Genomic DNA, 12753 nt, shown 5'->3' on the forward strand with positions numbered 1-12753 from the left:
TTATACATGGAATTCATATCCCCCTTATGTATTATACATGGAGATCATATCCCCCTTATGTATTATACATGGAGATCATATCCCCCCTTATGTATTATACATGGAGATCATATCCCCCCTTATGTATTATACATGGAGATCATATCCCCCTTATGTATTATACATGGAGATCATATCCCCCCCCTTATGTATTATACATGGAGATCATATCCCCCCTTATGTATTATACATGGTGATCATATCCCCCCTTATGTATTATACATGGAGATCATATCCCTCCTTATGTATTATACATGGTGATCATATCCCCCCTTATGTATTATACATGGAGATCATATCCCCCCTTATGTATTATACATGGAGATCATATCCCCCCTTATGTATTATACATGGAGATCATATCCCCCCTTATGTATTATACATGGTGATCATATCCCCCCCTTATGTATTATACATGGAGATCATATCCCTCCTTATGTATTATACATGGTGATCATATCCCCCCTTATGTATTATACAAGAGATCATATCCCCCCCTTATGTATTATACATGGAGATCATATACCCCCCTTGTGTATTATACATGGAGATCATATACCCCCCTTATGTATTATACATGGAGATCATATACCCCCCTTGTGTATTATACATGGAGATCATATCCCCCCTTATGTATTATACAAGAGATCATATCCCCCCCTTATGTATTATACATGGAGATCATATACCCCCCTTATGTATTATACATGGAGATCATATACCCCCCTTGTGTATTATACATGGAGATCATATACCCCCCTTGTGTATTATACATGGAGATCATATCCCCCCCTTATGTATTATACATGGAGATCATATCCCCCTTATGTATTATACATGGTGATCATATCCCCCCTTATGTATTATACATGGAGATCATATCCCCCCCTTATGTATTATACATGGAGATCATAGCCCCCCAAATGTCAAATTATTACCAGCCGGAAGCTCTGCAAATTGAACCCTGCCCCCTTCCACTCCGAAGCTGATCAACTTTACGACAGCATCCTTCCCCTGTCCTCCCCCGACCTGGCCACAACTTCCTATAACAACTCACTGTCATCAGCTCTAGACTCGCTAGCGCCTTTAAGCACATGAAGCATCAGACCCCGCCCACTCCAGCCCTGGCAGACTGATCATACCAAAACTCTCAAACAACGCAGTCGTGCGCTGGAGTTACTATGGAGCATAACCAGGTTCACCCGCTACAAATCTGCCTTCCACACCTACACCTCCTCCCTCCCCGCTGCCAAACAAGCCTACTTTCTGACTCTCATCAATACCCTCTCCTCCAATCCTCGCCGGCTCTTCTCCACTTTCAACTCTCTACTCTCTCCGCCCCCACCTCCACCCTGTACCTCACTCACCGCCCTCGATATTGCCAATCACTTCAAAAATAAGATTGACACTATCCGCAGGGACATCGCTGCTGCTCAGACCTCCACCCCACCTACCTCCTCTCACACAGCAACCCCCTCAACACCCCTCCCCCCTGGCCTCACCACTGTTCAGACCTCCACCCCATCTAACATCCATCTAACCCCATCAAAAATCCCTCACACAGTAGCCCCCTCAACACTTCACTCCTTTGACCCCACCACCACTGAGGAGGTCACCAAGGTCTTCTCTGAAGCCTGCCTTACCACCTGCCCCCTCGACCCTGTCCCCTCACAACTCCTACGATCTCCCTCCTCCTCCATCCTACGCTCTCTCACCCACATCTTTTATCTCTCCCTCTCTTCTGGCACATTCCCCTCCCCTCTGAAGCACGCACACATCACTACCATACTTAGAAAGCACTCCCTGGACCCCACCGACCCGAAAAACCTCAGACCCATCTCCCTGCTGACATTTACATCCAAACTCCTTGAGCTCTTAGTATATAATCGCCTAAGTTCCCACCTCAATGACAACAACCTCCTCGACCCCCTACAGTCCAGCTTCCATCCCCTACACTCCACCGAAACCACGTTACTGAAACTCACAAATGACCTGATAACCGCCAAAGCTAATGGCCACTACTCAGTGCTCCTACTCCTCGACCTCTCCGTGGCGTTCGACACAGTAGACCACCCCCTCCTCCTCAAGAAACTACACTCCCTTGGCCTCAGAGACTCCGCTCTCTCCTGACTCTAATCCTACCTATCACAACGCTCCTTCAGTGTTACCTATAACGCTACCACCTCCCCCCCACTCCCCCTCTCTGCTGGGGTCCCTCAAAGCTCTGTCATTGGGACCCTTCTATTCTCCATCTACACCTCCTCCCTTGGCCAACTGATACACTCTCACTGCTTCAACTACCACCTCTATGCCGACGACACGCAAATCTATCTCTCGACCCCTCACCTCACCCCTTCAGTCTCCGCCCGAATCACCAGCCTACTGAACGACATATCAGATTGGATGTCGCTCCAATTCCTTAAACTAAACTTCTCCAAAACTGAACTCTTAGTCTTCCCCCCAGCCCGCGCACCCCCCCCCCCACTGACTTCTCCATCACGTCCAACCATGCCACCATCAAGCCCACCCCGCAAGCCAGAGTACTTGGTGTCATACTAGACTCCAATCTATCCTTCCAGCCCCAAGTCCAATCGCTAATAAACTCATGCAGACTCCACCTCCGCAACATCGCCAAAATACGCCCATTTCTAACCCCAGAAACTACTAACCAGCTCATCCACTCCCTCATCATATCTCGACTCGATTATTGCAACTCCTTCCTCACTGGCCTGCCTCACAACAGGCTATCCCCACTTCAGTCGATCCTCAATACGGTGGCCAGACTCATCCACCTTACCAACCGCTCCGTTTCCACTACCCCCCTCTGCCAATCCCTCCACTGGCTTCCGATTGCCTAACAGATCAAATTCAAAATGCTAACACTGATGTATAAAGCTGTCCTTAATATTGCCCCAAACTACATCACCGAGCTAATATCCAAATACTACCCAAAAAGCACTCTCCACTCTTCACAAGATCTCCTTCTGTCTAGTTCGCAGATATCCTCCTCCCATGCCCGCCTCCAGGACTTCTCCAGGGCATCATCCATCCTCTGAAACTCCCTACCCCAATCCATTAGACTATCACCCACTCTCCTCTCCTTTAGGTGCACCCTAAAAACCCATCTCTTCAGGGAAGCCTACCCCACCCTTTGCTAACTGCCGATCTCCTCCACTCTTCCTACCACTACATCCCCCACAGCTTTTCCTCCCGTACCACTATCCCCTCCCTCCTAGATTGTAAGCTCCAAGGAGCAGGGCCCTCGAGTTCCTCGTGTATCGCACTGTATTGTTGTTGTACTGTCTCATGTATTGTCCCCATTGTAATGTACAGCGCTGAGCGAACTGTTGGCGTTATATAAATACTGTATAATAACAATAATATCCCCCTTATGTATTGTACATGAAGATCACATCCCCCTTATGTATTATACATGGAGATCATATCCCCGGGGTATGGTGGTGATCAGGACGCTGGTATGGGGTTTGACAGAGATCAGGATGCTGGTATGGGGTATGCCAGAGATCAGGACGCTGGTATGGGGTATGACGGAGATCAGGATGCTGGTATGGGGTATGGTGGTGATCAGGATGCTGGTATGGGGTATGGCGGTGATCAGGATGCTGGTGTGGTGTATGGCAGTGATCAGGATGCTGGTATGGGGTATGACGGTGATCAGGATGCTGGTATGGGGTATGACAGTGATCAGAATGCTGGTAAGGGGTATGACGGGTGATCAGGATGCTGGTATGGGGTATGACGGGTGATCAGGATGCTGTTATGGGGTATGGTGGTGATCAGGATGATGGTATGGGGCCTTTGAAAAATATACAGATATCAAACAATCTCAGATTAAATTTATATTGGAAGGATTAAATATGGCCATGGGAAACAATAATTTTTGGCACCAGGGAGAATTTTACACCCAAATTAAGGGTGTGGCTATGGGGGCAAGCTATGCTCCAAATGTAGCCACATATTTCTCAATAAATTGGAGGAGTAGGAGGTGTTCTCTGATCCTTCATCATTTGGGAGGGAACAATGGAGAAGTTGAAGTTCTTCTTCACCCAATTGAATGAGAATGCCTATGATATTAAGTTGGAACATGGAACAGAGAGAGGGTGGAATTTTTGGACTTAGAAATTTTTAAGATGGGTAATAAATTGTCCACTCTGACACATTTCAAAGAAGTGGATAGAAATGGGTACATTGCCACACGGAGCTGTCACCACCCAGGATGCATTAGGGCCATCCCAAGGGGGCAGTTTGTATGATTTAGAAGAATTTGTGATAGTCAGGTAGACTTTATGAAACAGACGGATATGCAAAGATTCTTGAAGAAAGTCTATAAGAAGAAGGATTTAGAAAAGGTCCGTAATGAGATAAATGAAATGAAGAGAGAAGAACTCCTCTAGAAGAAATAGATTAATAATGAAAGGAATGAGCTAACCTGCATTACAGGCGTCAATTTACAATATAGACAGGTTGAGAAATGTGTTAAGAAATTTTGGCCCGTTTTGTTGAAAGACCATACTTTAAGAAAGATTCTCCCTATGAAGCCCACGTTTATTTACAATAAAGCTAATTGCAAAAAAATTTCCCCTAAGAGAGAGGTTACGTTCTTGGACAGGGTAGTGTTCTATGACTATATCTAATTGTGTGGTAGATGTTTGTCTTGTATGGTCATCAAAAATATGAATAAAAATAGAAAAGTGGAGAAATTTAAGTCTTCTGCTGGAAGGTTTTATAAGATTGACAAATTCATTACATGTAATGTGAAGTTTGTAAGTTACTTTATTTCCCATCCTTGTTGATTGAAGTATGTAGGGAGAACCAATAGATGGTTATATAAAAGAATCAATTAACACATTAATAATATCAAGAAAGGGTCTAGGCATCAATCAGTTTAGGGTATCCCAGAATGAAATAAAATGGATTCATGAACTTGATACTTTGGTTCCATGTGGTCTGAACATTAATATTGATTTAAATAGTTTTTTAAACAATTTTTAGTCATTTTAATTTTTATTAATAATTAGGTTATTTGAGATAGATGTAGCACTCTTTTCTGACAACACAATGGTTCTTAGAGTAATTATGTCCTCTGGGTGCACATTTCTTAATATTTATAGTATTTTTATATATATTTTTCATTTAGATTTTAAAAAATGTTTTGTGGAGGTATTATTTTTTCATCAGATACTGAGTATATGGGGACATTCAAAATATTGTTGTTTCTTGGGTGATATCCTATTTTCCATCACTTGAGGACCTGTGGCTTCGGACAAGTGTATTTGTTTTTTTTTTTAATGTAAGTTATAAATGTATTATGGAGGTTTAAAGTAAGTGTTTTTTATGCACTCCAAGACACCTTGATGGGGTGATTATGGTGACCATTGTAAGAAGGGGTGAATTAGAGTGAAGGGTTAATTGATTAGCACTATCCTCCGGTCTGTGGGTATATAAGAATATTCTAAAATGGTCCTTCCTGATGACATGATGCCATGAAATTCATTGAGGCCTGGCTGTTGTCATATCCAGTCCCTGATTACGTCACTTGGAGCTGCAGTGCTTGGAGATTTAGCCACAAATACGCACTGTGCAACTGCCGGGAGCGGCACTTTTAAATGTGAGAGTATTTTTATTCTTTAACCTTTTTGGATTTAATAAAATTTACTACACTATGGGAAGCATCTTTGTTTCCTGAGTGTGTGTATTGTCATACCGGTTCATTCGAGAAGAAGATCCTGGTGGCGTCTGCTTCCTCCTTGATTTTGGGATATGCATGAATTATGGATCTGGTAAGCATTTCATTTTAATGCACGGGGTGGTGAATCGGCAGCAAGTGGAATTTACACAGGTGTTGGGCCCACAAGTGGATGAAAAAATAAGTTGGACTTTTATTTGTGGACACTTTTTAATTTATGAATTATGTTTGACATTAATTAAATCATATTAGCACTTTGATGTATTTATTGGACATTATTTAGATCATGTTTTGATTATTATTTAACAATATTAGCACTGTGATGGATTGGGAATGCATTTATTTTTAGTGGGCTGAGCGCCTTTTTATAAAAAAAATGACACATTAGTTTAAACTGTAAAGAGCCGCTTCCCTTTTTTCACGTTTAGGTTTGGTGTGGCGCCCCATTTGATGTAATTTTACACATCCTTATGATAAGTTTAGTCTTTTCATGGCAGTGTCTGCCTGAAATATTGGTGCCACCAAGTTGTTTCTGGTAACAGATACTCTTTTCCATCAATGCTGGCCAAAGTTGACTACATTCCCTTCCAGACACTCAAGCAAAAGATGAGTTGTTTGATCCCTCCAGTTGATGAGAGGCAACCACACACAACTGACCTGGTAACTATTGGATATATTCATAGATTACTATATTTCTTGACTTTTCCATTTGTTTTTGTAGTTGATCAAGTTATACCCTTGCTTGATAATTCTCCTGTTTTATAAATAAATTGCTGGCTTTCCATATTTATGTCCTTTCAATGTACTCCATAAGTTTCTGGTGTGTTTGAGCTCTCACTTTAGTGTCCAAATATTATTTCTGAGTCACATACCTTTAGATGAGGAGCTCTACTGAGCATTTCATATTTATAGGTATATAACTTAAGGTAACACTATTCATATTTGATACATTTCTATAGTTTCTCTTCAAAGATTTGTTTTCTGTCTAATAATGTAACAATGTTTCTATTTGGTCTCTCCAGGACGCTATGGCCTCCATTGCTCATGATATGGAATGTCTTCTGGATAGAATGGTCTCCTTCTACACACAAGGACTACAGAAGGTTGACCTACAGGAGCACATCCTCATTGTGAAGGAAATTGGAAAAGGTGGATTTGGAAAAGTATTTTTTGCAAATTTCAGGCATACAGGTCAGTGAATTAATCTAACCACCATTTCAATATCCTCTACAAATATTTATGTATATGCATGGAAAATTGATCTGTGAGATATAGAGGTCACTAATTGTAGACTTGCTTTAAAATAAAAAGAGCAGCAAAGTAGAATCCCCGAGCAACACTATTAATGAATAATAGCAGGTATAAAAGATTAATAAATGCTAGCAAGATTTGTTTCAGGGAACCAAGCATTGGTCTGACTCTTTTCAATCATTTTTATTAAAGGAAAAAGGAAAAGTAGTATACAACATTGTTTCGTTTGTCAGGCAAAGTATTGTTTCTAATTGTTAGCTTGACACTAGAGAATACAGGTAACAGTTATAAGACATTGTAGCATCTTAATATAATATAACAAGCAGTATAAATAATACAACAAGGGTAATGTTGAAACAACCTTAAACGTTCAAAAAATAATTGACCTTGAGTTACGGGACAATGGCAGATTCAGAAATGAGCTTGAGGAGGGATCAAGGATTAGAATGAGAAGGAAGAAGAAAGTATTATGAGAAAGATGAAAAAAACACCAAACTTTAATAAGGAATATGTGATTTGTACCAGAATGACCAGTAGTCCCAGGCCTGTAGAAGGCATTGAGGCCAATAGAAGAAGATAGTCTCCGAGTGCGTTGCCTGACTTTCCTACATCTCTGCTCTGCCTCCCCACTGACCCTCTGCCTCTTCCTGTGATGTCACATCCTGCCGGTGTGTTCCAGGCTGGTTACTAGGCTCCTTCCTGCACAAACACCGTTGGATCGGCTCTACAACACCACCACTCTGTAGGATTGACCACTACAGTGTCTCTCACCATCTCCATCAGCCCAGCTGCTATTACACCAACCATCGGTGGTGCCTGCAGGACGTTTTGAGGAACGGTCATCTCTCATATACACAGAGGAGCTTGTTTTATTACTTCCTTTGTGAGTGTTTTTAATCCTTTGCTATTAAATACAGTGTTATTACTACACTCAGATGGCGCCTCCTGTCTCTTTTCTTCTGCCCATGCCTGTTTCTGACTTAAGTAAGCCTTTCTGTCGGGCACTAAGAGTAATATAATACAGGCAGAAAAGCGAGCGCCAAAACCATAAGCCGCTCTTGCACCAAAAGGTAACCAAAATTGACCTCCAAAACAAGCAGATAGAGAAAAGTGCAGCGCTGAAGATAAACTCTTAAAATTAATTTGTGTATATAATAAATATGTCCATATACAAAAATTAATGAATTAATAGTATGCCCATATAAGGTGACATGGTTCAAATCACGTGTAAATATGTGATATCCACAATATAGTGTTACTAACGTGACAATTGTGAGCACATAATAGTGCTAAAAAACACCACTTGAAACTATGACATATGCAAGTCCACAGGATATTAATGGTGAACATCCAACCAAATTGGTCTCAAGTAGGTGATCCGTATGCTTCTAATGATCATACAGGTGATGCGCCAGGAATATAAGTTTAGATTACGTACTCACCAGATGCGCAATCATAATACGCATTTGTGTATATGGTTGTCAGACGGAGGTCCCCTTTAAGGATATCAGCAGCCTGGTCTGGTCCGAGAGATCCCCTTCCCCTGGGTTATCTGCCGCACCACTGCCATCCTCCAGAATGGGCTCTTCTCTCTCCTACAGGTAGTGCTGGCGACTCACATCGAAAGCATCATGCTGGTGGCGGTGAAGATCGTGGATAAGAGGCTCATCATCTCAGACGGCGTGGACCACATCCTGATAGAGGGCAACATCCTGGAGAAAATGGCGGACAGTCCTTTCTGTACCCACACCTACGCCACCTTCCAGACAGAAGTAAGTCCTTCCTCCCTCCCCCATCCAATGTCGGCCCTTCTGCTGGCAGCACAGGATAGGACGGGAGAACGCAGATTGGATGAGTGGAATCCTAGGGCGGAGCTAGAACAGGGGGCTTTAGGGATGTTGATCTCTCGATGGATCTGTCCTCCTGGAGTCTCCTCACACACATGAAAATAGTCTGTCCCTGAATCGGTCTCCGAGACAAACGCATTGCGTGTGCCCGCACCAAACCTGCATGGTACTAAGTATCATGCGATTGAGTTGTCGTGCGATTAAAAAAAAATTGTGCATGCATCACTTATAGCGTGGAGGGATTTCATCCCATTCAAATGAACGAGCAAGAAATCGCAGCACATACACACGCATATGAATGGCGCAGGAAAGCGCTGTGCGTTCCTCTGTGATTCAGCCCTAAGTCACCGGTCACACCGCCGCATGTGTGCGATTTCTGAAGACTTCATTGTGACTTGTGAGGATGTTCAATGATTTCTTACCATTTGCTGTGCGATTTCCATTCTATTCTATGTTTGTGAAATCGCAACAAAACTGCTGAAAAACGAATGGAAGAACTACTTTAGAAGTTGCACGGCAGCAAATCGCACGTTAAGACACGGACATTCACATTTATTAGATGTGATTTCAGGGGCCATTTCAATCTGCAAATCACACCTGAAATCGCACCGCTGTGACCGGGCACTAAGTCACCATCACACCACTGCGATTTTATTTGTGTGATTTCTGAAGACTTTATTGTGACTTGTGAGGATTTTCAATGATTTCTTGCGATTTGCTGCGCAATTTCCAATTCCCAACTCACACCGGTATGACAAGGCACTAAGTTACCGGTCACATGGCAGTAATATAAAATTGCGTGATTTCTGTGAGATTTCTGAAGACTTTATTGCTTCTTGTGACAATTTTCAATGATTTCTTGCGATTTGCCGTGTGATTTCCATTCTATTCTATGTATGTGAAATCGCAACAAAACTGCAGAAAAAGTCACGCCAGAACTACTTTAGAAATCGTGCCACAGCAAATCGCACAGGTTAAGACATTCACATCCATTACATGCGATTTCAATTCCCAAATCACACCTGAAATTGCTTTGGTATGACCGGCACTAAGCCCCAGTCATATCAAGTCAAACTTTGAAATTGTGTGACTTATGCAGGCCATAGATGGGTTGAAAATTGGCCGATTTTTCTTTTAAAAAACGAAAAATTGGTCGTTCAAGCGGCCGAAGTTACCAGCAACGGTAAAAAAAAATCGGCCGATTTTCATCCCGTCTACAGCCGGCAAAAAGTGTCCCTGCAGAGAGCTCCGCTATTTCTTTGACAGTTCCTTGACATTTATAGCGGTTGCAACAATGTATTTGTATCCATTTAGGATAAAGATGTTTTTATTCAGAAACAAATAGATACATTGTTGCAACCGCTATAAATGTCAAGGAACTGTCAAAGAAATAGCGGAGCTCTCTGCAGGGACACTTTTTGCCGGACTGGAATTCCTATTCTTCATCCTATTCTTCTTCCTCTTCTTCATCCTCTTCTTCATCATCTTCTTCTTCTTCTGCTTCATCCTCTTCTTCTTCTGCTTCTTCATCCTCTTCTTTTTCTTCATCCTCTTCTTCTTCTTCTTCATAATCCTCTTCTTCTTCTTCATCCTCTTCTTCTTCATCCTCTTCTTCTTCATCCTCTTCTTCTTATTATTATTCTTCATCCTCTTCCTCTTCTTCCTCTTCTTCTTCATCCTCTTCTTCATCCTCTTCTTCTTCTTCCTCTTCTTCTCCATCCTCTTATTCTTCATCCTCCTCTTCTTCTTTTTCTTCTTCTTCTTCTTCCTCTTCTTCATCCTCTTCTTCTTCTTCTTCATCCTCTTCTACAGCTTCTTCATCCTCTTCTTAATCTTCATCTTCCTCTTCATCCTCTTCTTCTTCTTTATCCTCTTCTTCTTCTTCTTCTTCTTCATCCTCTTCTTCTTCACCCTCTTCTTCATCCTCTTCTTCTTCTTTTTCATCTTCTTCTTCATCATCCTCTTCTTCTTCTTCTTCATCCTCTTTTGCATCTGCTTCTTCTTCTTCTTCTTCTTCATCCTCTTCTTTTGCTTCTTCTACCTCTTCTTCATCTGCTTCTTCAACCTCTTCTTCATCTGCTTCTTCATCCTCTTCTTCTTCTTCTTCATCCTCTTCTTCTTCATCATCATCCTCTTCTTCAGCTTCTTCTTCATTCTTTTCTTCTTCTTCTTCTTCCTCTTCTTCTTCCTCTTCTTCATCATCTTCTTCTTCTTCATCATCCTCTTCTCCATCCTCTTCTTCTTCATCCTCTTCTTCTTCATCCTCTTCCTCTTCTTCATCCTCTTCTTCTTCATCCTCTTCTTCTTCCTATTCTTCTTCATCCTCTTCTTCTTCATCATCCTCTTCTTCTTCTGCTTCTTCTACTTCTTCTTCTTCTTCATCATCCTCCTATTCTTCTTCTTCTTCCTCTTCTTCTTCTTCTTCTTTTTCCTCTTCTTCCTTTTCTTCTTCTTCCTCCTCTTCTTCTTCTTCTTTATCATCCTCTTCTTCTTCTGCTTCTTCTTCTTCATCCTCTTCTTCTTCAAGTCTGACTTTGAAATTGTGTGACTTATGCAGGCCATAGATGGGTCGAAAATCGGCTGATTTTTCTTTTAAAAAACAAAAAATCGATCGTTCAAGCGGCCGACGTTACCAACAACGGTAAAAAAAAATTGGCCGATTTTCATCCCGTTTACAGCCGGCAAAAAGTGTCCCTGCAGAGAGCTCCGCTATTTTTTTGACAGTTCCTTGACAGTTATAGCAAAAATGTATTTGTATCCATTTAGAATACAGATGTTTGTATTCAGAAACAAATAGATACATTTTTTTGTAACCGCTATAAATGTCAAGGAACTGTCAAAGAAATAGCGGAGCTCTCTGCAGGGACACTTTTTGCCGTACTGGAATTCCTCTTCTTCATCCTCTTCTTTTTCATCATCCTCTTCTTCATCCTCTTCTTCTTCTGCTTCTTCTTTTGCTACTTCTACTTCTTAATCCTCTTCTTCCTCTTTTTCTTCATCCTCTTCTTCTTCGGCTTCTTCATTATCTTCTTCTTCATAATCTTCCTCTTCTTTTTCATCCTCTTCTTCTTTTTCTTCATCCTCTTCTTCTTAATCCTCTTCTTCATCCTCTTCTTCATCCTCTTATTCTTCATCCTCTTCTTCATCCTCTTCTTATTCTTCATCCTCTTCTTCTTCCTCTTCTTCTTCATCATCTTCTTCATCCTCTTCTCCATTCTCTTCTTCTTCATCATCCTCTTCTTCTTCATCCTCTTCTTCATCCTCTTCTTCATCCTCTTCTTCATCATCATCCTCTTCTTCTTCTTCCTTTTCATCCTCTTCTTCTATATCCTCTTATTCTTCCTATTCTTCTTCTTCCTCTCCTTCATCCTCTTCTTCTACTTCATCCTCTTCTTTCTCTGCTTCTTCTACTTCTACTTCATCCTCTTCTTCTTCTGCCTCTTCTTCGTCTTCATCCTCTTCCTCTTCTTCCTGTTCTTCTTCTTTCTCCTCTTCTTCTTCATCCTCTTCTTCTTCTGCTTCTTCTACATCCTCTTCTTCTTCTGCTTCTTCATCCTCTTCTTCTGCTTCTTCATTCTCTTCTTCTTCATCATCCTCTTCTTCTTCTTCATCCTCTTCTTCTTCTTCCTCTTCTTCTTCCTCTTCTTCATCCTTCTCTTCTTCTTCTTCCTTTTCTTCATCCTCGTCTTCATCTTCTTCATGCTCTTCTTCTTCCTCTTCTTCATCCTCTTCTTCTTCCTCTTCTTCATCCTCTTCTTCTTTCTATTATTCTTCTTCTTCCTCCTCTTCTTCCTCTTCATCCTCTTCTTTTTCTTTATCCTCTTCTTCTTCTTCCTATTCTTCTTCATCCTATTCTTCTTCATCATCCTCTTCTTCTGCTTCTTCTACTTCATCCTCTTCTTCTTCTGT

At 41.6% G+C, this 12753-nt stretch overlaps 1 protein-coding gene across 1 annotated transcript in view; it reads left to right on the forward strand.

The window, feature by feature from the left end:
• The window catches only part of LOC149441887 (ribosomal protein S6 kinase 2 beta-like), a 75374-nt gene that overhangs the window by 48574 nt on the left and 14047 nt on the right, over positions 1 to 12753 (forward strand). The window contains exons 8-9 of the mRNA XM_089656790.1: positions 6769 to 6909; positions 8599 to 8769. Of these exons, the coding sequence (XP_089512916.1) occupies positions 6769 to 6909; positions 8599 to 8769 (312 nt within the window). The remainder of the gene's footprint in view (positions 1 to 6768; positions 6910 to 8598; positions 8770 to 12753) is intronic.

This window comes from Staurois parvus, unplaced genomic scaffold, assembly GCF_062004578.1.
Source record: "Staurois parvus isolate SC_StPar_1 unplaced genomic scaffold, SC_StPar_1.0 ptg000938l, whole genome shotgun sequence".
NCBI lineage: Eukaryota > Metazoa > Chordata > Amphibia > Anura > Ranidae > Staurois > Staurois parvus.